The following is a 26,713-nucleotide window of genomic DNA, read 5'->3' on the forward strand; positions in this document are numbered from 1 at the left end:
GGGTAGAAGAAGGTGGAGGAATCCGTTTAGTCCCACAGATATAGATGAAGCAATCTGGTAAGGGAGAGTTGGTCATATATAATGTATTTTGCGGTTAATTTCCTCCAATATATATATATATATATATATATATATATATATATATATACACGCGTCAAACACGAGAAGACACATCAAAGTAATCAATTATATGCCAATAATTAATGCGTTATCAAGGTGATAGACATGATTCAGATTTATTAGGTTAATGTGTTAATTATTTTATGGGAGACAATACACTTATATTGATGTATAAGCGTTATGGTAATGGAATATGATAATACATATCCATTTTCAATAAATATGCTTTTAAGAGTTAGTAATCAAATATTAAGAGAGAGAGAGAGAGGCTTGATGCCTGTGGCTAAAGATGGCTAAGACTAGTAGTATGTGAGCCTGCCCACCCTCTTGATTGAAAGAAGTAGGTCCTCTGTGTCAGACTGCTCCATGTCTAATCTCTGAATGCAACCTTACCTTGTCTTCCCATGGACCCTTCTACCACACCACACCCACTTCCTTGTTACATGAGGCCATGAGGTTAGGAGCAATTCCCACCCATGGGTTGCTTTCTAGGGTCTCCCACATGCAATCAGCCAAATCCATAATAGCTTTTATATCATCAGATATCGATGTATCTTTTAATCTTTTCTTGTGACATCAAATGTTGTTGGTCGATATTTTATTGAAAATAAATGAAATAAATAATTTGATTCAGTATTTAATTAGTTTACGTATCAACCCTTTCGATATGTTTCATATGGAATCAGATCAATAAGTCGTAGGAGTGGTTCTTGTTATTATCATCATATTAATATTATTTTTTATATTTAAAATTAAAATTAATTAATTTTTAATTATATTACCAACCAAAAATAAAGCACATGTAATGTAAAGTAAATGTTCTATTCATAACTATTTGTATTCCACCAAAGAACAAATGATATGTGATTCTTAAAATATATTATGAAATATAAAATAGGAATTAACCTATATGATAATATCTTTCCAATATAGTATATATATATATATATATATATATATATATATATATATATATATATATATATATATATTGTAGAAAGGTAAAGTCTCATTAAAACTTACTTCAGAGGTCAGTAATAAAAAAAGAAAAAAAAATATTTGAAGAAGATGACAACTGAGAATCCATCAGCTCCAAGGTGATGTTTATAGTTGGTGTACCTGTCCATCAAAATTAAGTCAGACAACAAGCATGGGCTTAAAGTGAGCAGAACTCAAGACGGTGACATCCCTGGGGTCACCTACAAAAACCTTTCGCCATTAGGAAGTCAAGGCAGCGGCAAGAACACTAGACAGCAGCGATATATGTATATAAGATTAAGATTAACTTATAAAGATGTGATGAGTATATTATGTTAATTTTCACTTAAGTATTTTGGTCAGTGGTTTATACCAAACGAAGTTGATAGATCAATTAACCTATTAGATCCAGATCATAATATTTGATATCAAAGCTGACATTGTATTAGACATGACGAGGGACTCGAGTAAACGGAATCAGAAAACTCAAAAATCTTATAAATTATATTAATGATACAAATTCGACATCTCAATCTTTGATCATTATTTTTAGACATTAATGACCTAAATAAAAAATATTAAAATATAAGTATACAAGCATATTTTATTTTCATCTATAGGGGCATGCCATTAGATGATGGTGATAAGTTACTTAGCACCATAAATATTTTTTTAATTAAATAATAGTTAATTTTCTGCTTAAAAGGCCCAAAGAAAAGAAAAAGAACAGCTATTGGTTAATTGCTCATTATTTTCTAAAAATGATTAATGAGTAACCTATATTCTCCAAGCATTAAAATATTTCATCTTAAGAAAAAGCTTGGATTAAACTATAACAACAACACCACAGTTATTCAAGGTTGATCTCTTGCAGCCACTGAGTGACTCATATGAGATGCCATATCAAGTTAAGAATATATGAATATTAATTTATATTTTTAATAAATTTTTTGATTTTTTATTTCTTATCCCATTAATACTAATTGTTTTAGACTATCACATCCGTATATTTATTCAGCACATATCCGTATTATCTTAAATAATTTTTTCAGTTTATTTTTAAAATATATTTTTTTAATAAATTTATATATTATCTTAATATTTTTACGTGAATAATTAACTCATATATATATATATATATATATATATATATATATATATATATATATATATATATATATATATATATATAAGCTTTTAATCAAACGATATCAAACAATAATAATTTTTAATAAATAAAACGGGATTCAAGCTCAAGTATCAAAATGTTAGCGTACGTCATTATCAATCAAATCAATGTTTTATGTCTGACAAAGAAAACTTTTATAAGAGTATGAATTCATCATGTTCTTAAGAGGAAACAGCATCATAAAAGCTTGAAAAGCCAGTTGGAACGAGCTGTCTGTCCTCCATAGTTTTCACCCTCTTTCCTCCTCAAAAAAAAACAAGAACAATAGATACAAGCAAACAACGCAACTTAAAGGTTGAAAAGCCTCTTCAAGCAGCACGTTGTCCTCCCCGTCGCTGCTTTATATCCACACAACATGGACCATCTACCTGCTCTTCCTTTGTCTTCTTCCCATATTATCTATCTATCTATATATATATATATATATATATACATATATGAATAATCTTTTTATAAAAAAAATTATTCTAAAAACGCCAATGCCAATGTTAGAGATCGATCTATTGAGAACTCCAAATAACTTTGGGCCTCCAATCCAATAAGGATCAAAAAGCGGGTCGTTGGATCGGCCCACGGCCCACGGCCCACGGCCCATGAAATAGACGAGCCGGACCATGGGCTGGTTTACCTTATAAGAGTGATGTATATTATGTTTCCATAATTGCAATAAATTTGTTTTTTCCAAAAATAAATTGAAGGTTTTCTAAAATTGCTGTCGTTAAGTGATTGCTTGATTACATTCTCCATTACTGCTATAGCAGTAGTGATTAGTGAAAGGAGACGACGTCGGACGGCGCCGTCAAGGTGTCGGTCAACGACAGGAATAGGTGTGTGGGCGCCACCGCCGTCATCAGAAGGGCCCATCGACGGAAGAGGAAGCAAAGCACGGCCACGAGTACCCGTATGCGATACACGATGTACGTATTCTGTACAACACGTGCAGGTACAGTCGATGATGAGATGGGAGTCACCCGTCAACTGCTTCATCCTTACACTGAACAGTCGCAGTAAAACAAAAATATATTTTCTTTTGATTTAAAAACATTTTTTTACATTAAAAAAAGTCCCCAATCGTCGACGCATTGCCCAAAAATAAAATAAGAATTGGAGGGGGGATCGAAGAGCGGAGTCAAAGTAGTGGTAGGAGTGGGAAGGAGTGGCCCTCCGCCGTCTCCTCGCCCCCCCCAAATCTAGGGTTTTAGGTGCAGGGGTTGCGTCCTATCCGCTCCAAGTCCCTCCAAGATCGCTCCTTTGTGGCTTGATTCGTCTCGATTCGTGGCGGGTTCGTGCTTCCTCGGAGGCCGACTTGTTTTTTTTGGGCCTCGATCTCCCTCCTTCGGAAGCCGACGGGTGCTGTTTGGACGCTTCCGTCCTGTGTGTACCGGTAGGGATCAAAGGGTTGTCGTTCTCGGTTAAGGGTTGCCCTTGCTTTGTGTTTGTTGGGAGATTCGCTTTTCTTGCTCCGAGAGGTTGGTGCGGAAAGGGGATTCTTCGTTTCCGGTCCCGTGGAAGCATTCTAGGTTTGTAAAGTTGAGATCTTGGGTGTTTTTTTTTCTCCTTTGGGGCTGCTCTGTGGCGGTCGAGGAGAGGATGGCGACGGTGGATGGGGTGTAGGATAGGTGCGGTTGGAGTCGAAGATGGTAAGCTAACTGCGGCCGGGGTGCTGAGCTCTATATCCTCGTTGATGGTGGTTCAGAACAAGTATGTGTGTAGCCTCTACAACTTATATGCTTTGTTTCTTCTTGTTACTTCTAGATGAATCTGGTATCTGTCAATGTTCAACTTGGTTTTGAATTTAGTTCCCGTGGTCATAATTACCCTTTTTTCTTTTCTTGCTTGACACAATTGCAATCAGCTTTATTTTTTCTAGGCTCAGCAGCTGCGATACCTTCTCTGTTTTCTCCCTTATAAATTAACTTTCTACCTCTTTGTCTAAGACAGCAACAATCACTATGCTCAGCGTTCCTTTTTTTTTTTTTTTTCTCATCCTCGTTATGGAATTGTCAAAATGTCGAGTGTGGACATTAGATAAAATAAAATATTAGTCGAAGCTGTGACTTGAAACTGCATCAAAACAACCAAATTTGTTTGACTGTGTTTATTGCATATCTCATCTTCAGTGTTTTCAAATGATTGGATCTTTGAAATGAATCTCTCTCAGTTGGAGACAATGCACAGAAAATTTAAAGGGATGAGAAAAAAAAAGATGATCATGCAGAACTTTTTGGAATGTGTGAAAAGGAGGGGATTCTTTATTGTCTACTTTGTAATGGATCTTTGTCATGTGATTGTTACTGACAGAACATATTACATCATCTAGGAACTCTGTCTAGCCTTTTTCTCAAAAATCAGACTTGAGTGAGAAAGGCCATCTATGCTTTCGAGGATGAAGAATACTATTGACTGCGGTTTTGATTAATGATCACTACACTAAAGTTTTGACATTGCTAAACAGGAAGCAATGTTTTTACTGTATTATTAGGTTGGTCTTTGAAGACGAGCCGGCATTTGTCATCAAACATTTTGGAACATTTAGTTGATGCATGTAATTCTTTTGTATGACCCACAGGTTTATGTAAAGGAACAACTTGGCAAAGTCTGTCAAGAAATCCAAAATGGGAAGAAAGACTAATACTATGTTATTGCATGGCTCTTTGAAGGTTACTAGAGTTTTCATTTCTTGTGAAGTTTTGTAATGTGAATACTTAGGCTTATAAAAGAATGACTTGAAGAAGTATGTGAAGATAAATGGATAAGTAATGTGCCCAGTGCCATAAACCTAAAATTCACTGTGGATAAGAAATTTTTTTTCTTTTGATCTTCTGTAGAAAAAGGAGATAAGGGGTTCATCAAGGAAACTTTTCACTTTGCTTAAACCTCCAAGTATCATGGTGCATCATGCCTTTCGATATGGAATTCTCAAGCTTAACCTGAAATATTTGTTTGGTTGTTGCAAGGTTTACTTTTTGTTGTTGCAATTTTAGATGTTATTAAACTTCCAAAATGCAAGGCTTGCTCAAAGGGATGGAGGAAAAGGGTTGGTGTAGCAAAGCTATATCTATGATTTTTGAAATTCAAAAAATTGGCAGATCCCAATTCCATTGTCATCTTGGGAGACTTGGCTGATATTGATGGGTTTCAGTTGTCTTTGGTTGATTTTAATTGATCTTGTTCTTTGTCAAGCCAATTCTTACTGATCACAGGATCAGTCTGGTGAAATTTTAGTCAAGTTGCACGTTCTTTCACTTCTACCAGCTTTTAGTAGAATTTGGTGGAGCTTTTAGCACCATGCTGATACTGGCCTACCGAGGAGGATCATTTATGGCAGATCCATCCAGATTTGGTAGTGAGACTGTCATGATATCAACCTCTTGTATCAGACTAGTTGTGAATGTGTACACTTGTTGATTTGGGTCAACATGCATATGGACACGGTCGAGTTAATTTATTATTTATCTCAAATCAACATCATTGTTGGTCCCTTTATAAGCATGCTTTTGTGCTTCAGAATGGTTGACGTAGCAAGAAAAGAAAGTAAGGAGAATGAAGAAATGTCTGGAGGGGAAATGTGTTTGAAGAGGAAAGAGAGGAAATTAGGGAAAGAGAATGTGGAAAATTGGAATAAACAACAGGGAGCCAGGTGGCTGGGACCCTCTGTCATGTTGTTCTGGTTAGTATGACCTGTGCCACACATCAAATGAATACATAGATGATTTGGTTCAGCATGCATAATTCAGTACGCAAATGGGTACCTTATGAATCACTGTTCTGTGTGCATCACATTTGTGCTGCTATACGCATTGGCTTTTTGAGCTTTAGCAACTGCTACTTTGCTTAATGGCAACTGCTATTTTACTTAGTAGATTCATTAAGTTAGCTAGGACGAATAGACTTGATTTATTTGGGTTTCAGACCTAAGACAAAGAATTGTGTAGGGATACATGATAGAGAAGTTTTCATTCTTACTGATAACTGCACAGGAGAATATGTTTTGGATTGATGTTAGAAAGTTGAGCTTCCAATAACAACAAAAATATGTTCTGAACCAAGGTTTTCTTCACCATAATATTAGCTCTTTAAATTTTTCTTTGATACTAGAAATGCCATCTTTTAAAAATATCTACAAAATATTGATGTAAGTAGTATGAAAAAATTGGAAATTACCTACTTAATTTTTCTTGAGGAAGCGTTGGATGCATCTTAAGCAAATTTCTATTGGTCCCAAATAAGATTATCTTAAACGGGAAAATATTCTAGAAGGCCGAAACTAATTAAGATTATATCCTGAACTCTTACCTTTAATCTAAAATGGTAGCAGGACCTATGAGTTGCCTTGTCATTTGTGCTGATCTGGCAGCTAGCATGCAATAAAGTGCTCGAGCCATAAATTCCTTCTCTGTTTCGTATTCTCAGTTAAGAAAGTTTTCACATATTCTTGTATTTTATAGCTTCACATGTTAGGCTAGCTACTTGATGCTGGTAGGAAAACACTCTCCTTATTTTTTATTTTCCTGGTAACAGACTCCACATTCAGCTGCTACTGTTGAGTGTTTGACTTCTCTCCAACAGAAGATTAGCTTGGTGCCATAATCTTGCAGTCACTTTGAAAACCAGGAAGATTTTCGACAATGGCAGATACTAGTCCTAGGACAGATACCTCCACAGATGTAGACACAGATGACAAAGATCAGATGGTGATTTTCTTTGCTCTTTTTTTGGAAAGTGATACAAACAACTGAATGTTATTATATGCATCATCTGAATGTTAGGTCGTCTTTCTTCCTTGGCTGTTTTTTTTTAAAAGATGAAGTGGGGAAAGTCTCATCCATTCTGTTTCTTTATTCTCTTTTTTTTACCTGCCCTTGCAATTTTTGTTTCTGCACTATGTTAAAGTACTGTAAACTGCATTACTTCTCTGTATGCTTTTCGTTAAGTGCATATAAAGTACGCCAAGTATGAGTAATTTTCGGTCAACAATTTGTATATTACTTCTTTCTGTGCAATATTTAAAAAACTGGGTTGTTAGACCTAGAAGTTCGGATGCCTCTTATGCATGCTTATATGCTTCTCTGGTTCATTACTTTGTTGATTTTCCATGACCACTTATCTCTACTTTTATGTCATTTCTGTATGCATCTTTCCTTAGCCTTAGAAATTATAAACGCATCATTGACATGATTTTTCCTGGATTAAGTCTGTATGTCTAAGATTTGGTGCTGATTCAGGATTAAAGGAGGTTGTTTTGGAATGGAATCCATTATGTTCTTTGTGGTTGTGTTTCTGAGGACTTCCAAATTATGATTCAAATCAACTTTGATGTCATCTATATTACTTCTTTTGGCATGTTGCATGAAACATACTGTAGAACACAACCTAGCGAATAATGGAACTTTAGAAGCTTTTAGATGTACATGTTGTAAGTAGAGCAGGCCACGATGATGATTTTTAACTATAAACCTGTTTTGATGAGTTTAATTGTCATGCATTGTAGAATGAACCTACTTGTTAAGTTTAAGCTATGGTCTTTTTATTGTCAAGGACCCAGTTTATACATAGTAACTTGGAGCATGATATCTTTATAGTATGATAGGTGGCGTTGATAGAAATGCAACCATGATTTTGTGTTCATTGTAGTTATATGTCAACACAGAATTTGACTGATTTAGAGGATTTATGGCCACAACATGTAAATGGATTATGCTAATATTTGTTTTCTGATTAGAGGTGAATGTACATCTTCATGTCACTTGAATTTAAATTTCATTGTCCTCTGCGACTTTGGATTTCTTTATCTTGATTTGCAGTTAGAACAAGGACAACTTGCTGTTGTTGCAGCATCTGATTCAAGTGACAGGTCGAAGGACAAAACACTGGACCAAAAAGTAACTATATTCTGCATTTTACAGTCAATTGTCACCTTCTGTATTACTCAAAAAGTACAATAACATCATTGAACATTTTTGCCGGACAGACACTTCGTCGACTTGCTCAGAACCGTGAAGCTGCCAGAAAGAGTAGGTTAAGGAAAAAGGTAATTCATCTATATCTCGCCGGAGGTTTTATTGCTGCTTTGTGGTAGCACTAATAAGAAACAGTATTTTATGTTATTGGGTAAAGAGTTTTGTCTAAGATGATGTCATTAGGAATTAGTTGATGCCAGGTTGATGACCCTGTTGTTAGTTCTCCATGTAGCCTCCACAATTTTAATTTGTACTTTATAGCTTACCTCACAATAGTAGGTAAATGTAATGACCTGTCTATCATTATGTTGATTTGGCATAGAAGTGAGCTCATTTTGCAAATGTAATTGAAATTTGTATTATGATGAACATTCCTTTTTTTTTCCTTTTCATGCAAATAAGATTTTTTATGTTAATTTTAATCAGATGTGTTTCTGATTAATTATATATTCACCTCTCTCCTTAAATTACAAGGCTTATGTACAACAACTAGAGACTAGTAGAATGAAGCTTACTCAACTTGAGCAGGAGCTCCAAAGAGCTCGCCAGCAGGTGTGACCCTTTTCTTGATCATCTCCTCTTATCTGTCCTATTGAGAATTATTATTTTTTAACATTGTGGATTATGTAGTCAGGTTGAGATTTATGTCCTTTTTGCAGGGAATTTTCATTTCTAGCTCAGGAGATCAAACTCATGCTATGGGTGGAAATGGTAATTTCTCTTGCATGATTTCTTGTTCTATTTTTGTGTTTATGATAACCTTGTCCATAACATACATAGACGAGTATATTTTGATTTGAACGACTGGCATAAGTGCATTTGTCACAAAGGTTTTTCTCCATGCTACTTGTACTTTTTGTCTATACTTAACCTGATATTTTCTGTTTTTGATAACTTATAGAAAAGTAGCGTAACGAGGGTTTAATAAGGGTTCATCCCTCAACAGATTTGTAATCTGAATTTACATTCAAACTGGCTAACTTTTGTTCTTTCATATGATAAATTCAAAATCATATATGGCTACCTTCGTTACATGCTAGCATAGATTGTGTTTTAGTTTATTTGCCACCTGTCCTATAATCAGTGTCTAAAAAAATAATCATTGCAGGGGCCTTGGCTTTTGACGTAGAATATGCACGATGGCTTGAAGAACATAACCGGCAGATCAATGAACTGAGGACTGCAGTGACTGCTCATGCCAGTGAAAATGATCTCCGTGTTATTGTTGATGGCATCATGGCCCATTACGATGAAAAATTTAAGCTTAAGGGTGTTGCTGCCAAGGCAGATGTCTTTCATATATTATCAGGGATGTGGAAGACACCAGCCGAGAGGTGTTTCTTATGGCTGGGGGGTTTCCGCTCATCTGAGCTTTTAAAGGTATGGGACTTTGTACCTCGCAATTTTTTCATGCTACCTGAAGTTTACTCCATCAAATGAATGTGCAGTGGAAGCAATCTAAATTGGCTAACTTTTTTTTTTTTGTAAAATGTCTAATTTGGATTCTCATTGGCTCCCCAAACAGTTGGGACGTACACATTGATGTCATCATCATTGTGGATCTCTCTTTGGGTGTTTTCTTTTTTCCTTTTCTTTTTGTTGGATCACTATCTCAGTTCTCATTATGCTGCAACTTCACAGCTACTTGCAAGTCAGCTGGAGCCACTTACAGAGCAGCAAGTAATGGGCATTTGCAACCTGCAGCAGTCATCACAACAGGCCGAGGATGCTCTCTCTCAAGGGATGGAGGCATTACAGCAATCCTTGGCGGAAACATTGGCTGGATCACTTGGTCCATCTGGATCCTCAGGAAATGTTGCAAACTATATGGGTCAAATGGCAATGGCGATGGGCAAACTTGGAACTCTCGAGAGTTTTCTTCGTCAGGTGAATTTTACTAATGCTCAGATTTTCCGTCTCCTATTTATCTATTATAGCACAGAGGCTACTGCATACTTTGGATTAGTTTGCTGTTGTGCAGTTTTATCATTTCTGTGTTCTCTTTCTATTCTCTAGGTCTTTTTGGTGTCTCATTTTGTATCCATGTAGCCTTGCTTCTCGCTGTCCAAAGAAGTACTGAACTTGAAATGATTATCATTCACGACTGTTTCTGTTTATTTTTTCCAGGCTGACAACCTACGACAACAAACACTGCAACAGATGCACCGGATATTAACTACTCGTCAGTCTGCACGGGCACTTCTTGCCATCAATGATTACTTCTCACGGCTTCGTGCCCTCAGCTCTCTTTGGCTTGCTCGGCCGCGGGAGTAAGCCAAATTTGTTATTTGTGCCTTACCTGAGCTCATTTCTTCCTACTCTTAGAGCTGATCACAAAAATATCTATCTTATCGGTCAGAGTTACTACTAGCTCCAGTATATCATGGCTGGCTGGATGCTTGCAGTGTAGTTTTAGACACTCGGTGGAGCTAAAACTTAACTCATGTACAGCAAGAATAGCCCACCATTCTCATGCGATGTACCATTAACTTGTGCGAGAAAACCCACCTCATGTTGTTGGCGTTCTGTAAGCTTGTATTGTCTCAGTTAGAAAAAAATGATTATTGAATAATCACGCAGAAATTTTACCTAATGTTGTTTATTGCGAATTGAAGCTGTTGATATGTTTATGAGAATGCCGTGCAAAGGGTGATGTTGTGTTCCTATCTGAGAACAAACAGGCTATTGGATCCTCTTTATGCCACCGATGCATGTGTTCTGAGAATGCCGTGGATTCTATATGGTAACGTTTATCTAACATTTTCCATGAAGATGTTTTGTAGTCGAACATATACATGCATCAAAACCAAAGAGACAAATCCAAACAAGAAGCAAAACAGTACAGAAGGGAAAGCCATGCATGAGTGCGTGGGCGGATCAAATGTATGCTTCAGTCGCCAAGCGTGGGCTCAGAAGCGCCTTGACAGGCACAGCCTTGGGGAGCGCCAACCCAAACTTCTCCTCCATGTCGAGCTCCTCCCCCTCCGGCAGCTTCCAGTCGAACGAGTGCACCAACGTCGCCAGCATGTACTGCACGAACACCATGCCCACGAGCTTCCCCGCGCAGATCCGCCGCCCGGCCCCGAACGGTATCAGCTCGAAGTCGTTGCCCTGCGGGTCGATCTTGGCCGCCTTGCCGGAGACGAAGCGGTCGGGGTCGAACGCGAGGGGGTCGTCCCACGCGGCGGGGTCGCGCCCGATGGCCCAGATGTTGACGAGGAGGCGGGTGTTGCCGGGGATGTAGTAGCCGTTCACCTCGCACTCCTCGAAGGAGAAGTGGGGGAGGCCGAGAGGTGTGGACGGGTGCAGGCGCAGCGCTTCCTTGCACACCGCGTGCAGGTAGGGGAGCTTGGGCAGGTCGGATTCCTGGACCATGCGGCCTCGGCCCACCACGTAGTCGATCTCGGATTGCAGGCGGCGGAGGATGCTCGGGTTCTTCAGCATCTCCGCCAGCGCCCACTCCACGATGACCGCCGACGTGTCGGTGCCGGCTGTGAACAGGTCCTGCATGCAGAGTGCAGACGTGATCAGCAACCAAGGTTTGATCAAACGAAGGTTAGAATCTCGAGGAGTGCTGATGGTGTCCTCCTCGCCCCACCGGCCAATTCAAGAATAGCCTTCGGAACCTAATCTAAAGATGGATGGTGACGCATGCTGGAGTGGAGTAGATTTGTAAGTTATTCGATGGGCATTTGGTCGAGCACCTTAATCAGACACCTAATCTTGGGAGTGGAAAGCTCAAGGAGAACTCACAAAGATGATAGCCTTGACGTTGACGTCCGTGATGGTCTCGCCGTCCTCTCCCTCCCTGTTGGCCATGATAGTGTCGATGAAGTCCGGCCTCCCTCTGCGCTCCTCCTTGGTGGTCTCGTGCTCCTCCAACAGCTTCGTCACCATGGCGTCGAACCGAACATGCACCCTCCGCATCTTCGCCTGTACCCGCTGCAGGTCCATCCACGCGATAGCCGGCACGAAGTCGCCGATGTTGAACAGCCCGCCCCCAGTCAGCAGCTCCACGATCATGTCCTTGTAATGGTTCGACTCGATGCCCTGGACGTCGAACACCCGCTTGCTCACCACTATCTGGCCAATGATGTTGGCCAGGGCGCACACCAGCATCTCCGGCAGCACCACAGGGCGGCCCTCCGCGGCCGCTCGGTGCATGGACACGACCATGTGGCCGAACTCGGCGCGGCGCACCGGGGCCCAGTCGGCAAGCGCCTTGCCGCCCAGGAGGTGGAGGCTGCAGAGCTTGCGGAGGAGCTTCCACTTGGGGCCGTAGTCGGCGAACACCATGTTCTGGCGGTGATAGGTGACGTCCATGGCGCTGATGACGTTCGGGCGGTTGGCGAACTGCGCGTCGTGGGCCTTGAGGAAGGCGCGGGCAGCGCCGGCGTCAGATGCCACGACGCAGCCGCAGCTTCCCATCTTGAGGTACATAATGGGGCCGTAGCGCTGGGCCAGGCGGGCTAGGCCGGTGTGCGCCTGGAGGCCGACGAGGGGCAAAGCGCCGAGGACAGGGTAGCCTCGGGGGCCGGGCGGGAGGGGGAGGCGAGAGGGCGACCTGTGAAGGAAGCGGCGGAGGAGGTGGTGGATGACGAGGCAGAGCGCGGCGGTTGCCGCGATGAAGGGGTCGATTTGCATGGTGGTGCTCAGCAAACAGCCACAAGCAAATTGATTATGTTATGTGATGCTTAGTGCCGAGCTGTCGATATATATACACACACATATATACATACATATATATATATACATATATACATACATATGTATATATATATATTTACATATATATACATACATATATATATACATATACATACATATACATGTACATATATAAAGACAAGCAAACGATATGATATACAGGGACATCATAATGTACACAGCACACACCACACCATTGAATGATTACAGTCACTACACATCGACTCCGGACCATAGTGGAGACTCGGTTGTGATGTCGGTCGACTTCTACCATCGAAAGACACAGGAAAACTCGAAGAGCATTGCTCACCAAACAAGTTGATTGTTTCATACTCCATCTATGATGAATCAAAACTATCATGGATCCATTAGCCGCTGTTGCCGTCCACTTTAGAAGGTCGGATAAGACATTAGGGTCTCCACCACGAACACACAAGCCGAGAAGGTTCTCAGCAAGTGGAGCAGACACCGAGTGTGCGGTTGGGTGGGTGCGTAGAGGTTGGTGGCAACTGTTTCAAGGATTTGCAATGGGAAGACACCAACGGCGAAGGAAATCATGGATGAGGAGGGCCAGACAGCAATGTGGTCTGCTGGTGTAGCTTCCACTTCAAACAAAGACAAAACTAAAAAGGCCTCAGAGGCGATTGATTCCATGTCACCACCGTCTGCATGGTCTCATAAATTAATTACTTTGCTCGCAAGTGTTTGAACGATACGATACGCTACCTTTCTTTCTCTACCAACTGTTACTTGATTGAGACTATATCATGTTGTAGTAATCTTTTAGTTATTGGCAACATGAGAGAGATTAAGCTATAGTTTTTTCTTTATTTTCGTCGTAAAGTAGTAACACACAAATTACTTTCTCGGGGAGATTAATGTACTCGGAAGGAAAGAATGGATGAATAGAGACAACAAAGTCAAAGATGTAAAGCTGCTAGCCGTCGCTCCCCTCTACCTACGACGCCCACAGCGGCGGTGGACTTCGTAGTTGGTGAGATAGCGTCTTGTGGGCCGTTGTTGGCCTTCTATTGTGGCGTCTGTCACTTCACGTTTGGGGTTCCTGTGGGTTGCCACTCCAACCAAATTCTTGCAGCCATCGAATTAATAATTGCCACCGGTTGGTAGTCATCATTGCTCTAAATATCGACATCCAGTAGTATTTGGTGGGTGGGTGAGTGGGATGGATGGATGGATGGATGGATGGAAAAGAGATTGAAAGGGGGCACACAATAAAACAATCATAAGAAGAGTAAAATTCAACTAGTTTGAAGACCCGTTACAGCAGCTTATTTGTAGAAGAATACTGTGTGTGTGTGACAACAAGCGTGTCATCGAAACCTTTTCATATGGTGGGATACGAACACATTTATATTAAAGCATGCAAGCTGATCACACTACATAAGTAGTATTTGCTTTTCCACACACCAATAAGTCTTAAAATAAGGTAAAAAAAAGTGAGACAACAGAATGAATGAATTGCACACCGATGTAACACTGCATTGAGTAAAAAAGACAGGAAGAAAAAGGTCCACGACATAGATATTATTTAAAGATGGTAAGACATCCTAAGCAGCATCCAATCCCCCATATTATCTTCTATCAACAAGAAGTCAGTATCAAAGGTTAGATACTACCTAGAGGACCTTCAATTGACACACACAAAGAGTTCTAGCGCTATATATAGATATAGATTATATATATCATGAAGAGCCACACCTAGGCAAGCACCAACACCTGATTGATTGCTTTAAGTTACAGGACCAAGTTATCCCTCATCCTTGTTGTACACAGATGATTCTTCTAAGCATCAACCAACCAACAGATGCCCTTCCGTCAGGGAGATGCCCATGCAAAGTAGTTACAGACAGCGCGCCTAGAAGCAGTCCAATTCCCGCACCCAAAGAAGCATCTGCCTTGGGTTGGTCCCGGCTTGCGGACGACACACTTGCTGCTCAACACCCCACAGTAGCAAAACATTTGCCTCTCCTTTCCACCAGAGCTCACAAAGGGATGAAACTGGAAAGGAGCACCTACCAGCTCTTTGGGTTTTTGGGTGTGCTGGTTTTGATCTAACAAAATATTTCGTGACGTCTCATATTTAAGGGGGAACTCTGAAGTCTGTGACATTAAGGAATTGGTGATGGAGAACTTAAAGCCCATATCCATGAGATGAACGAGGAGGCGGGCAGTATTACGAGCATCATCGAGGCCGCAGTGTGCACGGCCCTCCCATGTCAAACCGGCAAGCTGGACAGCCTCCTTGAGATTGCAGCGAACACCATGAAACATTTCCTGAAACGGAACCTTTAAGTTGATCCACCTGCTCAAAATAATGGAGAAGAGATGTTTTCATCACTTTGAAATCAATTGCATTCAATGTATGTTCAATAAAATGTCTTTGCTGAGCAGTGAATTAAGACATCAAAGAGATACATTGATGAACTTGTTGGAAGCAGATTTATCAACAACCTCATAATTAAATACACAACGATGTCGTCTGGCAAAGTGTCAACAAGCATTCTTTCCTGCTTTGTCATTAAGAAGCAAGAGCAGCATGGATTGATCTCGAGATTAAGTCAAATAGGTTTGATATACATACATAGAAAGAGGAGTATGAGAAGTTTATGGTAAAAAGTTCTGCCAGCAGAATCATGGTGACCAATTAATGAACTTCATGAAGAAAATCTACATTGTGTCTAGAACAACTATTACTAATCAGATGAAACACACAATCATGGCAAGGAAGAGTGGGTAATCCGCTGGAAAGAAGATTGGTGAACCATCAACATGCATGATAGTTACCTGTTAAAATAGGGAGGCTTCCTGATCCTTTTGAATTTGCATTCAGATTCTAACATAACACGACAATCCCAGTTAGACCATGTCACTACAGCAAAGTTTTTGTGCTTGATTCCTTTCTTTTCTAGCCATTTATCATGCATGAGTAGAGCTTCACTTAGAGGAACACCTCTGTCTACCTGAAACTCCAGAAAAGGAAAAGGTTAACACCTTCGTATTGATATAATATCAAGCAAACTATTCAACTGAACGTGACCAATCTCACGCAGTACTTTGTCCAACAAAATTCATTATGGTTACCGATTGGATAGTAGCAATGTTGTTAAAAGACTTCAATTTGCTACTAGAAAAACAAGTTCTAGATTTTGGGAATCAACACAATGACATTTGGAGAAATGAATTCAACATGAAAACTATAATCAAAAAAAGATTTGTCATTATTAATTTAAACCATGAAATGATAGGTCCCGATGGCATATGAATTTTGCCAATACTGAAATTGTCGCAGACAAGAAAAACAGAACCATCTTCAGGCTTCAAAGTTGGGCAGCATCACATATGCTTTGCCAATGACCAAGGGCATAAAAAACTTATCTTGATAGATTAAGCAGCTGTATCGAGCTTAAAACATATTAATAAGCCTTAAAGCAGCATTTGCAGAAAGCTTTTGATGTCTGCACAAACTGGATAGATATACATTTTTTCCCATCAGAACATGAGAAAGATGGGTACGCCAGGGCGCAGCCATAACAGTCAACTATTAATCAATGATTTAATAACCATCTACACTAACTTAAAGCATTGGCGACAGAACAGTTGCGTAATGACTTCTTGTACTTAACCACACATTCTAGAGTGAACAGAAATATACTCTTAGACAATCCTTTATGCAACCACATATGTCTACATAAACAACCATGAAGACTAAATGAGACCATCTAAGAGTTGAGTAACCATTTCTTTTACTTAAGCACACGTTCTAGACAGTGATTGAAAGAGGCGCTCGGGCGCTCGCCTAGGCGCTCGGGCGAGGCGAGGCGAGGCCCGAGCGCCTCGCTAATGTCCCAGGCGACGCGCTTCAAACAGGCGCCGCCTGGGCGCTCGCCCGAGCCCAGGCGCTGGGCGCTTCGGGCGAGCGCCTAGGTAAACCAAGTGACCGAACCAGAATTTTAGGTCTGGTTCGGTTGTTAGTTGGTTCAATCGAACCAACTAAACCGATATAACCCTTACCCAACCCTAACCCGCTGCCGCTCCCGATCTCGCTGCTCGTCGCTCCTGCTCCCGCTGCCGCTGCTCGCGCCTCCAGCTGCTCGCGCCTCCCGCGAGCCCTCCAGCTGCTCGCGCCTCCCGCGAGCCCTCCAGCTGCTCGCGCCTCCCGCGAGCCCTCCCGCTGCTCGCGACTCTCGCAAGCCCTCCCGCGAGCCTTCCCTCTGCTCGCGCCTCCCGCGAGCCCTCCCGCTGCTCGCGACTCCCTACTCGCGCCTCCCGCTGCTCGCGACTCCCGCGAGCCTTCCCTCTGCTCGCGACTAGAATTTTTATTTAAAATAGCATATTTTTATTTAAAATTTTAAATAGTTATATTTATTAATTATATTATATATTTTTATATTTTAGCGCCTCGCTTCGCTCGGGCGAGTGCCTCGGACGTTTTTGGACCTTTGCGCCTTTTGGCGCCTAGCGCTTTTTAAATCACTGGTTCTAGATTCAACAGAAATCACTCTTAAACCATCCTTGCTCATATCAAAGCAAAAAAAGAGAATCTTACTAGATTGTTTTTCTTTGGGTTAATCCGATCATGACTTAAAATGGCGAATAAACAGGTACAACATGGACTAGTAATTACTAGTCCAACCAAGCAACAGTGACAGGTCATGCAGCTCGGTGGCATTCCTTATATTACAAGGACAACAATAAACAAAGTCATAAGTCTCAACTATTTGGGATCGGCAAGGTAGCATCCTTATACTGCTCATTTTAATTTTGTATTATTTTATTCTGCAACAACAAGCAGTACAGTTAGTATACCGTTCGATGTCTCAGTACCGTACCATCTAACAAGTTATTAAAACCAGTATCTAAAAACCTCAAATCAGCAGATACAATTTCTTTGCAAACTTGGTAAAAGACTATAGAGAAATAACCAAATCCAATTATATCTGTGAAAAGAAGAAAACAATTAATCAAAAACTCTTTACACGCATAATGAAATTCAAGCAGAAAATGAGGATAAACTGATATGCGTAAAAATTAATAAAAACAGATCCTCAAATCAGCAAAAGATAGCATAGAAAATAGAGGCAAAATTTGAGCCTATATTAAATGCAGAAGAAAGGCCAACTCGAATCCTTTGCATTTGTGAACTTAGGTTCGGACTGGATTTAACAAGTTTTTCATTTTAGTCAACTTCTTTTTTTTCTTTCGAACAGTTTTAGTCCTTTGAAATGAACTTGGCTGAGGATCTCATCCTAATCAGTTCAGGATTGATTGAAGAATCCACGAATAAGGAAACCTATATCGATCAAGTATTATGTACAAAGGGTAGATAATCTTCCAAAATTCATTTAGAAGTATATCAACCCCAACGAAAGAAAGTTTATAGACCTCAGTTAAAGGGATGGAATTCTTGATTGTAATTTTTTTATTGTAAGCTTGTCAAAAATATTCTTTTCTTCTTGTACATAGGGGTATATGAAAAGGGAGAAAAAGGCATAATGTGGGCCATTACTGGAAAAGGGCAGCATCAATGTCTATTTCTCCACTCAAGCCTGGTATATGTTTGAACCTGCTATTTGTATTTTATTGTTCAATTGGTTTTTATATGAATTAAACATGTTTTCTCGAATCATCTTCTCCATTTTGTCTCTTTTATATTCTCTTGTTGCTCATTCAATTGCCAACCCCAATGAGCCTTAGCACCCTCTAGGTTGTCCTATATCAGTTCTACTCCCCAACAATCAATTAATGAATTCACATATTAATTCTTAACGAACTTATATCTAAACAAATTTAGCGCTCTTCACAAAAAACTTATCATAAAAAAGTTGACAAATGACTGCCCAAAAAAAGATAAGAAAATAAGCATACAGTAGATGCCGTCCCATATCATACTGACAGAGGTGGAAAGATAGCACAACAGCTTCAATTTGTTAAATGAGCCACTAAGCCATGCTAGCATACTATGCAAACTAATACTTTTACTTGTTCCTTAGTTCTTCAAAGTTCAAACTAAGCTAGGCCAAGGAACAAGGTGTTTACTACTTTAACATATGGAAAAGTTTTATTCTGTTAACCTTGGGAACTCCAAAACAGAATTGACTGATTCCATCTCTTTGAAAAAATGTTAAAGAGCCAACAAACATGTTTACAGCAATGTGGTTGTTGAACAAACAATGGAATATTTAACTACAATCTGATTTTTGGACCAGAACAAGCCATTTAACTTTTTTCTTCTTGTAGTATGTTTCATGAAATAGTTTGCTTCTTTCTTATACAATATGCCTTGGAGTGTTGTGTGTTGGCAGAATATATTCTATGCCTTCATAGACCTGCATGACACCATTTCATCGCAAGTCATTAGACAGTACCAAAAGAAGCTGCATTCAATGTCAATCTATACTATTCAGTGTCAACCTAAAGAAAAAAATGGTTAGCCCCCTTGGTTAATGTTTTTTGTCAATTGACGTTCACATCAAGCATGAGCAAGTATAAAAGTTGGAGCTGACTAGCAGCAAGTTGGTAAATCTCAGTATGTGCAAACTGTCAGAAACCAAAGAACCTCTTGCATTTAGCTAAGACAATGTTTTGATAAAAAGGAAAGACTCTCGGCACAAACAAGGGTTTTCAGTGATAGTCTCACCAAAAAATGCATATTAAGGAATGAAAATTCATTTCTCCTAATATCATGAAGCAGTCAGCCAATCAGTATGATAAGGAAACAGCCACCATTCAGAAATATGATGTTCCATAATACATGTATTCCGTGTGAGATTAAATATCATTAAAGCAACAATTTATATGGACTGGTATTGTCATAACCCATAGCTAAGAAATAAATATAATTATCCTATATTGAGAAATGTAAGAAATAACCAAAAAAAGGAGAGAGGGGAGGGGGGGACAGAGAATGAATTCATAACCTGAATTTGTTGTATCCCAGTGAGTTCCTTGCAGAAATCAGTAAGATGTTGATGATATGCAGGCCGCACATATGTTTGAAAAACAGCTTCTAGTTGACCAGTTGCACTGTTGACTAAGACAGATGGGAACTCAATGATCTCCTGTGGATGTGGATTCCTTTCCTTGTCACATGTGGCCTCGAAGTCAATAACTACAAAGTACTGAAATTCTTGAATTTGAAATTTATGTGGGTGAACTTGAGAAAACATCTTGACTGGTGGCATATAACTAAATCCGTTTTCAACAGGAAATGGATAATCCCGGGTTACTGGATAGACATTGTTCTCAAAAGCATTCAGTTGGACTTGCCGCAACATTAAAAAATCAGGATGGGGAAATGGCAGTGCAAGTGTTTCTTGTCTGTAGAAAGGTCCACTGTAACCTTGATTTAGTATTGCATAGGGCTCCCAACTCATTGAGTTATTTGCTTTTGTAAAATCACAAACAGGTAAATCCTTTCCATCTTTTAGCTCAGGAAACTGTTGAACAACATTTCCACTTTCTTGAGAGTTCGAATGAGATGCATTATCTTTAGGGCATCCTGGGGATGCCTCACGGTTTCCTTGCATTTTATCTGCACTCGAGTAAATAACATAAGCAAAAGCCAAAGTTGCATATATGTAACATGATTACATAAGAAAGATCCACGTGAATTGAAAATTGACAGCATTCACTAAATGTTCAGTCCACAACAAGCCTGCTTTGGCACTTTGCATGCCCCTCAATATGAGGTCAAAAATTCTTGATAGCAATTTATAGCAAAACAATGGCTGAGGAAAACAATTGTGTGCCAAAGATTTTGTGAGATAGCATAATAAACATCACAAACCTTTTGTTTTAATCAAAAGTCACAAGTAGTAGCTTACTTTATTGAAGTATGACATATGCAGCATACTCGAGGCAAAGTTTTAAAGAAAAGAACAATGTAAATATTGGTCAAAAGAATCACTGAGTTTCAAAAAGAAAAAGAAACAAGAGCACCATCCCCCAACCCATACAAGTTTGACATGCATGTGCAATGTGTTGGCAAAACACATAATTGGACAAACTTCCATCGCACTAAAAAAAATTATAAATTTACAACAAGGGTTATGTTGTTGGGACTCGGGGGATAAGATTACACAGCAATTATGAACACAAGTTATAAGTTCCTTTGATCAATTGTTTGATCAATGTTAACATAATGATATTCTTGCATCACAGCTACCTCTGAAAATAAATTCATTCCGTTTTTATCAATACTTCCACAAAAACTCAATAATGGATTCTTTTAAATAACTGAATTTTCTTTTCAATCCTCCTCTTTTGTTACATCTTTCATGCCAAATCTTCTCTGGTATTGGCATCATCACCTGAATAAAAGCAAAGAGCTCCTTCAACATTGCAAGTGCATCAAATTTCCACTCATGCTTCTTTTTCTCCAAGTGGATGAATGTTGCCAATCATGTATTCTGCCATTATTCTTCATGCATTGGAATAGGTTATTACATTTGAAATCTGCAACTGTAGTGCTTGAAAGTGAATAGTCTGGTGAACCACTAATTCAAATATAACCCATTGAACATGAGCTAATTCAGAGCAGCACTAAAATCTGATTGAATGTCAAAAATCTATATTTTCATATAGTTTTTACTTTTTAACACATATGTATGGGAGGAACGGAATGTTATAATATTAAGCCAGAGTGAGACTAGCTAATACAATCAAAGCAAGAACAGAATAAGGGGAGGCCAGCAAAAATCTTGTAACACCAATTTCCATACTGTTTATTTTGCATGAATAAGTAAGTGGGCCCAGCTTTATTTTGGTCATAACTATAGAAGAAGAGTACTAACACCTACCAAATTGATATCAGCTCAGCCACCTTTTTATTAAATAATTAAAAAGCAACAAGCAAAATCCACTTTAATAAGCATGAAATTTTAGACTTGAGGTTTCTAGTTCACTAATCAAATGATTCTAAAAAATAGTGGACAATAATTACCATATATAATATTCTAATTAAGACCTTAAAAGACAAATTAACACAAGACAAAAATAGTTGATTTCTAAGTAATAAATTAGTTCTTCTTGCTGGTCCTTATTTCAATATTGGCCTCCTACTTAAGCCAACATTAGGCATCCAAAAGTTGCCACATTATTGTTAGATTAGCTCTAGATGAACTTGATTTCTTAAAGAGAGAAAGATGCAACTGAGAGGAGTAAGGAAAAACTTTAAGCAGCTTTCCTTCCTTTTTCTGGTTAGCTGAGTGCTAATCTAGATCAGCAGCAATATACAGATATGTTCTTTCTTTCTTTGTTTTTTATTGGAAGTATCCATATGGTCATACCACAATCTGAGGACATGATTAGATTATTCTAAACACTGTAATGAACTATGAGAATTGATGAAAAATTCATCTGGTCATAGACCTGTTTCTTTTCCATTTCATTTCTTTATAATCTTCTTTTTTTAGAACTTTCTTTTCTTGTTTGCTGTAAACTCACATGTGGTTCACATATTATAGAGTCCACTGAGATCCTTCGCTTTTTAGAAACTGTTCTCTCTTTGTTTCTTCTCAATGTCCTCTGATAAGTTATATTAATAGGCACTGCTTTCTGTGCATAACAAGTATCTTGATAATTTTATCAATATGAACCAAAACTTTGAAATTAAACCAACTCTCTATACATATCCTGGATCAACCAGCACATCAACTACCAAGTTTGACTTACTCAAACTTCCTAGCTACTTCAAATTTTCTGAATTGTTTCTTGCACAATGATATCTTTATATGGCAACCTTTGCCTGCTAACAGAGGAATCTAATCATCCAGGCAAGTTGTCTCCATAGGCCCTTGATGTATCTCAAGTGTAGGATTAGATTAGTCCAAAATAGGTTTATCTTCAAGTTACTAGTCCTCAAAGAAAGTCAATTTATTTATGAATCTTGAAACTAGATTTCCTATTTCATATATTTTGTAGTTGATATTTTATCTAACTGTACTTTTAGGAAGTTCTAAGGTCGTTCAAAAGTGCCAACATTACATGATTCAGTCAATAGATTCCTAGAAGTCATGTCTATTTAAGAATCTTTGTTACATTTAACCATGGAGAATCTGTTATTATGAGATAGTAGTACTTACAGTATCCAAGTAATGGAGTCATTTTATGTAGGGTGTCCAATTAGGATTATGTTAAATGGGCCAAGTACCTGCATGACATGTAGCAAAGCAGGATGAAGAGAAGTATTATTTATGAAGATGTCCATCCAGAATGTGCATTGTGTGAAACACCACAATCTCCAGTTACACTCTATGAAGAATTGTTGGTTACTTTAAATAAAATTCCTAGAGTGGTACTGCTCCTCCCTTATGTACTGATCCATTCATGATACATCATAATCTCTCAGCTCTTAGTTATGTCAGTGCTCTTCAAACCTTTTCTATGTGCATATATCATTTATATTAATATTTCACTATTTTGTCATGTCCTCCTATGTTATTATTTTCCTTTTCTAAACTAATTTGCAGATGCTTTCCTGGTTCATCTGAGTAACACCATGCCTAATAGGTGGTAATTTATAAATGACGAGAAAGACAAATATTTGACATTACACTTCAAAAGCTTAATAACACTGCTTGAAGCACCATTAAATTTTTTCTCGTTTTTCACCTTCAAATTCAGTAAACAATGAGTATTTTCCATAATAGCTTCAATTTGCAAAACTTAAGGATGCTTGTCCATGACTTTGTATTGTATCGGACTATTGATAGATTAGCACAACATTCACAGAAGAATTAAACTGAGAGAAACTCTATATTATTTTGAGGATTGAATAGGATAACCAAACAAACTGGGGATGAACCTAAGAACTTCCTGATCAGTATATGTAAAATTTTTCAGAGGACAACAATTCAATGAGTACAGTCTAATTGACAAACGTAATCAGTTATTAACATTCCATAAAGAAAGAAAAACAAACAGCTATGTGATAATATGCTTCAGTATTTACCATCTCAAGCTGTAAATTCAATGTATGTTTGTGAGATAGTGTCCTTTTTATTCCACATTCTAAATTAGCGCAAACCTAAAAAAAATGAGCATAAGTTTCCACCCTAGGCAGAAAGTTTTCCAATTAATTGAAAGTTAGGAGACATACAAAGCCATATGACCTAAAGAAGGCATGTATTTTTTTACTGTATAACCCACTTCTGGGACAAAATAATTTCAATTGCTGATTTCGTCTAAGGATCCGATCTAAGAAAAAACACAAACAAGTTACAGTCAATATAAACCTAACAAAATTTTAGCAAGAATGACCAACGAAAAGAACCAGAACAACGTCCGCAGGTATTTCAGAAACCCTGAACAAGAAAAATAAAACCAATGTCCTTCGAACTACTCTCAGAAGGAAAATCTATTGATACGTCGGACCGTAAAAAAATTTCCGGATCAAGAACGAGTACCATCATCCCTAATTCTCACCGTCCCACCATCGCAACCGTCAAGATCGACCACTAACCCGAAAAGGGTGCCGATCTTTCACCCAAGAAACCAGTAAAGAATTCAAAGATCCGACGCGAGAAAACGATGAGAATACCCTACCTTGGGCCGCCGGATCAATCATGATCGCCGAGGAAGCTTGGTCCCTCCAAAGCACGGATCAGATTCTGCTCCCCATCGCTCGACCTAAAACCCACCAAGATCGAGACAATATCAAGATCCAGCAAGACAAACGGAACAAGGTGATCAGAAATCAAACAAATTGGGCTTCAATTCGATCGAGAAAAGAAGGAAAGCTCGGATCTTTCTCCGTCGCCGTTCTTACATGTGCGTGAGGGGATCGGAGGAAGAGGAGAGAGGGCAGCGAGACGAGCGAGCGGCCTCCGTGCACAACTGGGTCTCGCTTCTTCGCTATAAGACGAGACCTGTGTCAGGGTAAATGGTTCCGGATTCACTGTTTGCTACAGAACAGAGGACACCGATCTCATCCGAAGCCGAACGATCTTAATTTATACGTGGCCATCAATCGTTGGCGGATAAGTGCTGCTTTTCCTCGTGGAATTTAGAGTGGAGGGAATAAAGGGGCCCGCGCTTGTGTTTCGGTTCCTAGTGGGCCCCTCGTGAGAGATGTTTTCATTGCTTCCCGATAGCGCACCGGATGATCGACAGCTGGTGAATCCTACGGTCAGAAGCCAGGAGGAAGGTGCGGAGGAGCCACGACGCTCGCAGGGCATCCGTTACATCGAGGGGCATGGTGGGGCGTCCCAACCGTCACGGGGCGGTGGTGCCGCAACGGCGGGAGCCGCGGATCGCTGCGTGGAGGCCGGCCCGCTTACTGCGATCCAATGATACATCGGCTTAGGCGGGGGCCACAGTTTCGGAAGCGGATTATGACACGTTTGGGGACCACCGGCCCATCGTGGTGGTATGAAAGACGGGCACGGGGATTTGGTGAGCCGAGGCGCTCAAGAGGTGGGACATGTTTCTCTTGATATTTGACCCTCAACCACAAACGTGTGGATGTGTTCGATTCAGGGTCAAAATAAATATTTAAGTTATTTTAATTCGAGTAATTACATTTATTAGATGATGATTTAAGATACGGATATAATTTTGAGGAAGAGGAGACGAAGAGAGCGATGATGTGAAAGGAAGAGAAGAGACGACGATACGAGAGGTCAAAGGAGATGGAAGATAATTTATGACTTAATTGAATCGGACTAGTTTGATTCATCGAAAAAACACTTAGTCAAAGAATAATCATCATCTTTTTATATTTTTTATCGAGGATGTCTTAGTTAAAATTGAAAAAGGTATACTCTTTCATAAAAACTAAAATCTTGATTTTTTTTTATGAGTAAATTGGATAATTATGAATATTGAATATTAGTATATTAATGGTGTCAAAGGGAATCCTAAGAGTTAAAAGACCAATTTCTTTTATGAAATTATTGTTTAAATACATGAAAATTGAAGAATCTCCAATGGATTAAGGCACTTTAAATCTGCAAAGCCAAACAGTTGCTTGAGTTGGTTGTAAGTGCTTAATCTGTAAATGGTAGTCAAATCTCTGCAAGAAAGGTTGTGTCTTCTCATTTCAGTGATAAAGGGCAGTATGTAGCATAAGTTAGAGAATGATTCAAAGTTTAGAAACAGCAAACCACTAATAGCATAACAATCCATGTCCTAAGAATATGCAAAGCCAGCAAATTACAGAGGCATAAGCTCACTCTTAAAACAACCCTACCTGTGTCAAATTCTACAAGAAAAACCAAGTATGTTCACTGTGATTCTTTGTCTCAGAACAATTGCCAGAAACATTGTTTCTGTGATGGAGAAGATGGTGTAGAGACAGAAGAACTCATGCACTCTACTAACTGATGCTTAGTAGAAGGCTTCACCATGGGACAATGATTGCTTCATTTTTTTTCTGTACTGGGGATAGAAACCTGACTGAGGAAAACATACCAAAATGGAGTTGAAAAGACATACCAAGCTCCATTTCAAATGTTCAATTCCAAAAGATATAAGTTTCAATGACAGAGAGGTTAGGTAGTGTATGATTGTGGCTTACCACAAAGAGTACCTTAATAGTGTCAAGGCTTTCTATTTCTACTTGTAACCTTTCCAATTGTTTGCATCAATTACTATAGTGGTGTTGAGAAGAAGAGTATGTTTATCACTTTGATGGGAAAAAAGATTCCTTAGATAAAAACTAATTATAGGAGTATTATTTGGTAAAAATCCATCAATAAAACTTTTCTAATAAAATGTCCGATATATATACTGAACAAAT

At 39.1% G+C, this 26,713-nt stretch overlaps 3 protein-coding genes across 4 annotated transcripts; 1 reads left to right on the forward strand and 2 right to left on the reverse strand.

Moving 5' to 3' along the window:
* Positions 1-3,391: 3,391 nt before the first annotated feature.
* Positions 3,392-10,840, forward strand: LOC135582021 (transcription factor TGA2.3-like). 2 transcript variants are annotated; one of them, XM_065164021.1, is made up of 10 exons: positions 3,392-3,988; positions 5,796-5,957; positions 6,809-6,981; positions 8,092-8,169; positions 8,259-8,318; positions 8,722-8,799; positions 8,907-8,958; positions 9,356-9,627; positions 9,889-10,134; positions 10,375-10,840. In XM_065164021.1, exons 3-10 carry the CDS (start codon positions 6,916-6,918, stop codon positions 10,519-10,521), a joined length of 999 nt encoding a protein of 332 aa, XP_065020093.1. In that variant the 5' UTR covers positions 3,392-3,988; positions 5,796-5,957; positions 6,809-6,915; the 3' UTR covers positions 10,522-10,840. The 2 variants fall into 2 exon arrangements, with proteins under 2 accessions (XP_065020093.1, XP_065020091.1); XM_065164019.1 differs by lacking the exon at positions 5,796-5,957.
* Positions 10,841-10,963: 123 nt separating this feature from the next.
* On the reverse strand, positions 10,964-12,936 carry LOC103993746 (flavonoid 3',5'-hydroxylase 1). The gene is made up of 2 exons (XM_009413922.3): positions 12,001-12,936; positions 10,964-11,751 (listed from the first exon to the last, which is right to left on the reverse strand). The coding sequence occupies exons 1-2, from the start codon at positions 12,889-12,891 to the stop codon at positions 11,125-11,127; spliced, it is 1,518 nt and encodes a 505-aa protein (XP_009412197.2). The 5' UTR covers positions 12,892-12,936; the 3' UTR covers positions 10,964-11,124.
* A 1,536-nt stretch (positions 12,937-14,472) lies between these two features.
* LOC135645496 (uncharacterized) lies at positions 14,473-24,928 on the reverse strand. Its single transcript, XM_065163905.1, has 5 exons — positions 24,743-24,928; positions 24,520-24,603; positions 19,893-20,506; positions 15,760-15,935; positions 14,473-15,277 (listed from the first exon to the last, which is right to left on the reverse strand). Exons 2-5 carry the CDS (start codon positions 24,539-24,541, stop codon positions 14,791-14,793), a joined length of 1,299 nt encoding a protein of 432 aa, XP_065019977.1. The 5' UTR covers positions 24,542-24,603; positions 24,743-24,928; the 3' UTR covers positions 14,473-14,790.
* Between the last annotated feature and the right edge of the window lie 1,785 nt (positions 24,929-26,713).

Source organism: Musa acuminata, chromosome BXJ3-8, assembly GCF_036884655.1.
Source record: "Musa acuminata AAA Group cultivar baxijiao chromosome BXJ3-8, Cavendish_Baxijiao_AAA, whole genome shotgun sequence".
NCBI classification, from domain to species: Eukaryota; Viridiplantae; Streptophyta; class Magnoliopsida; order Zingiberales; family Musaceae; genus Musa; species Musa acuminata.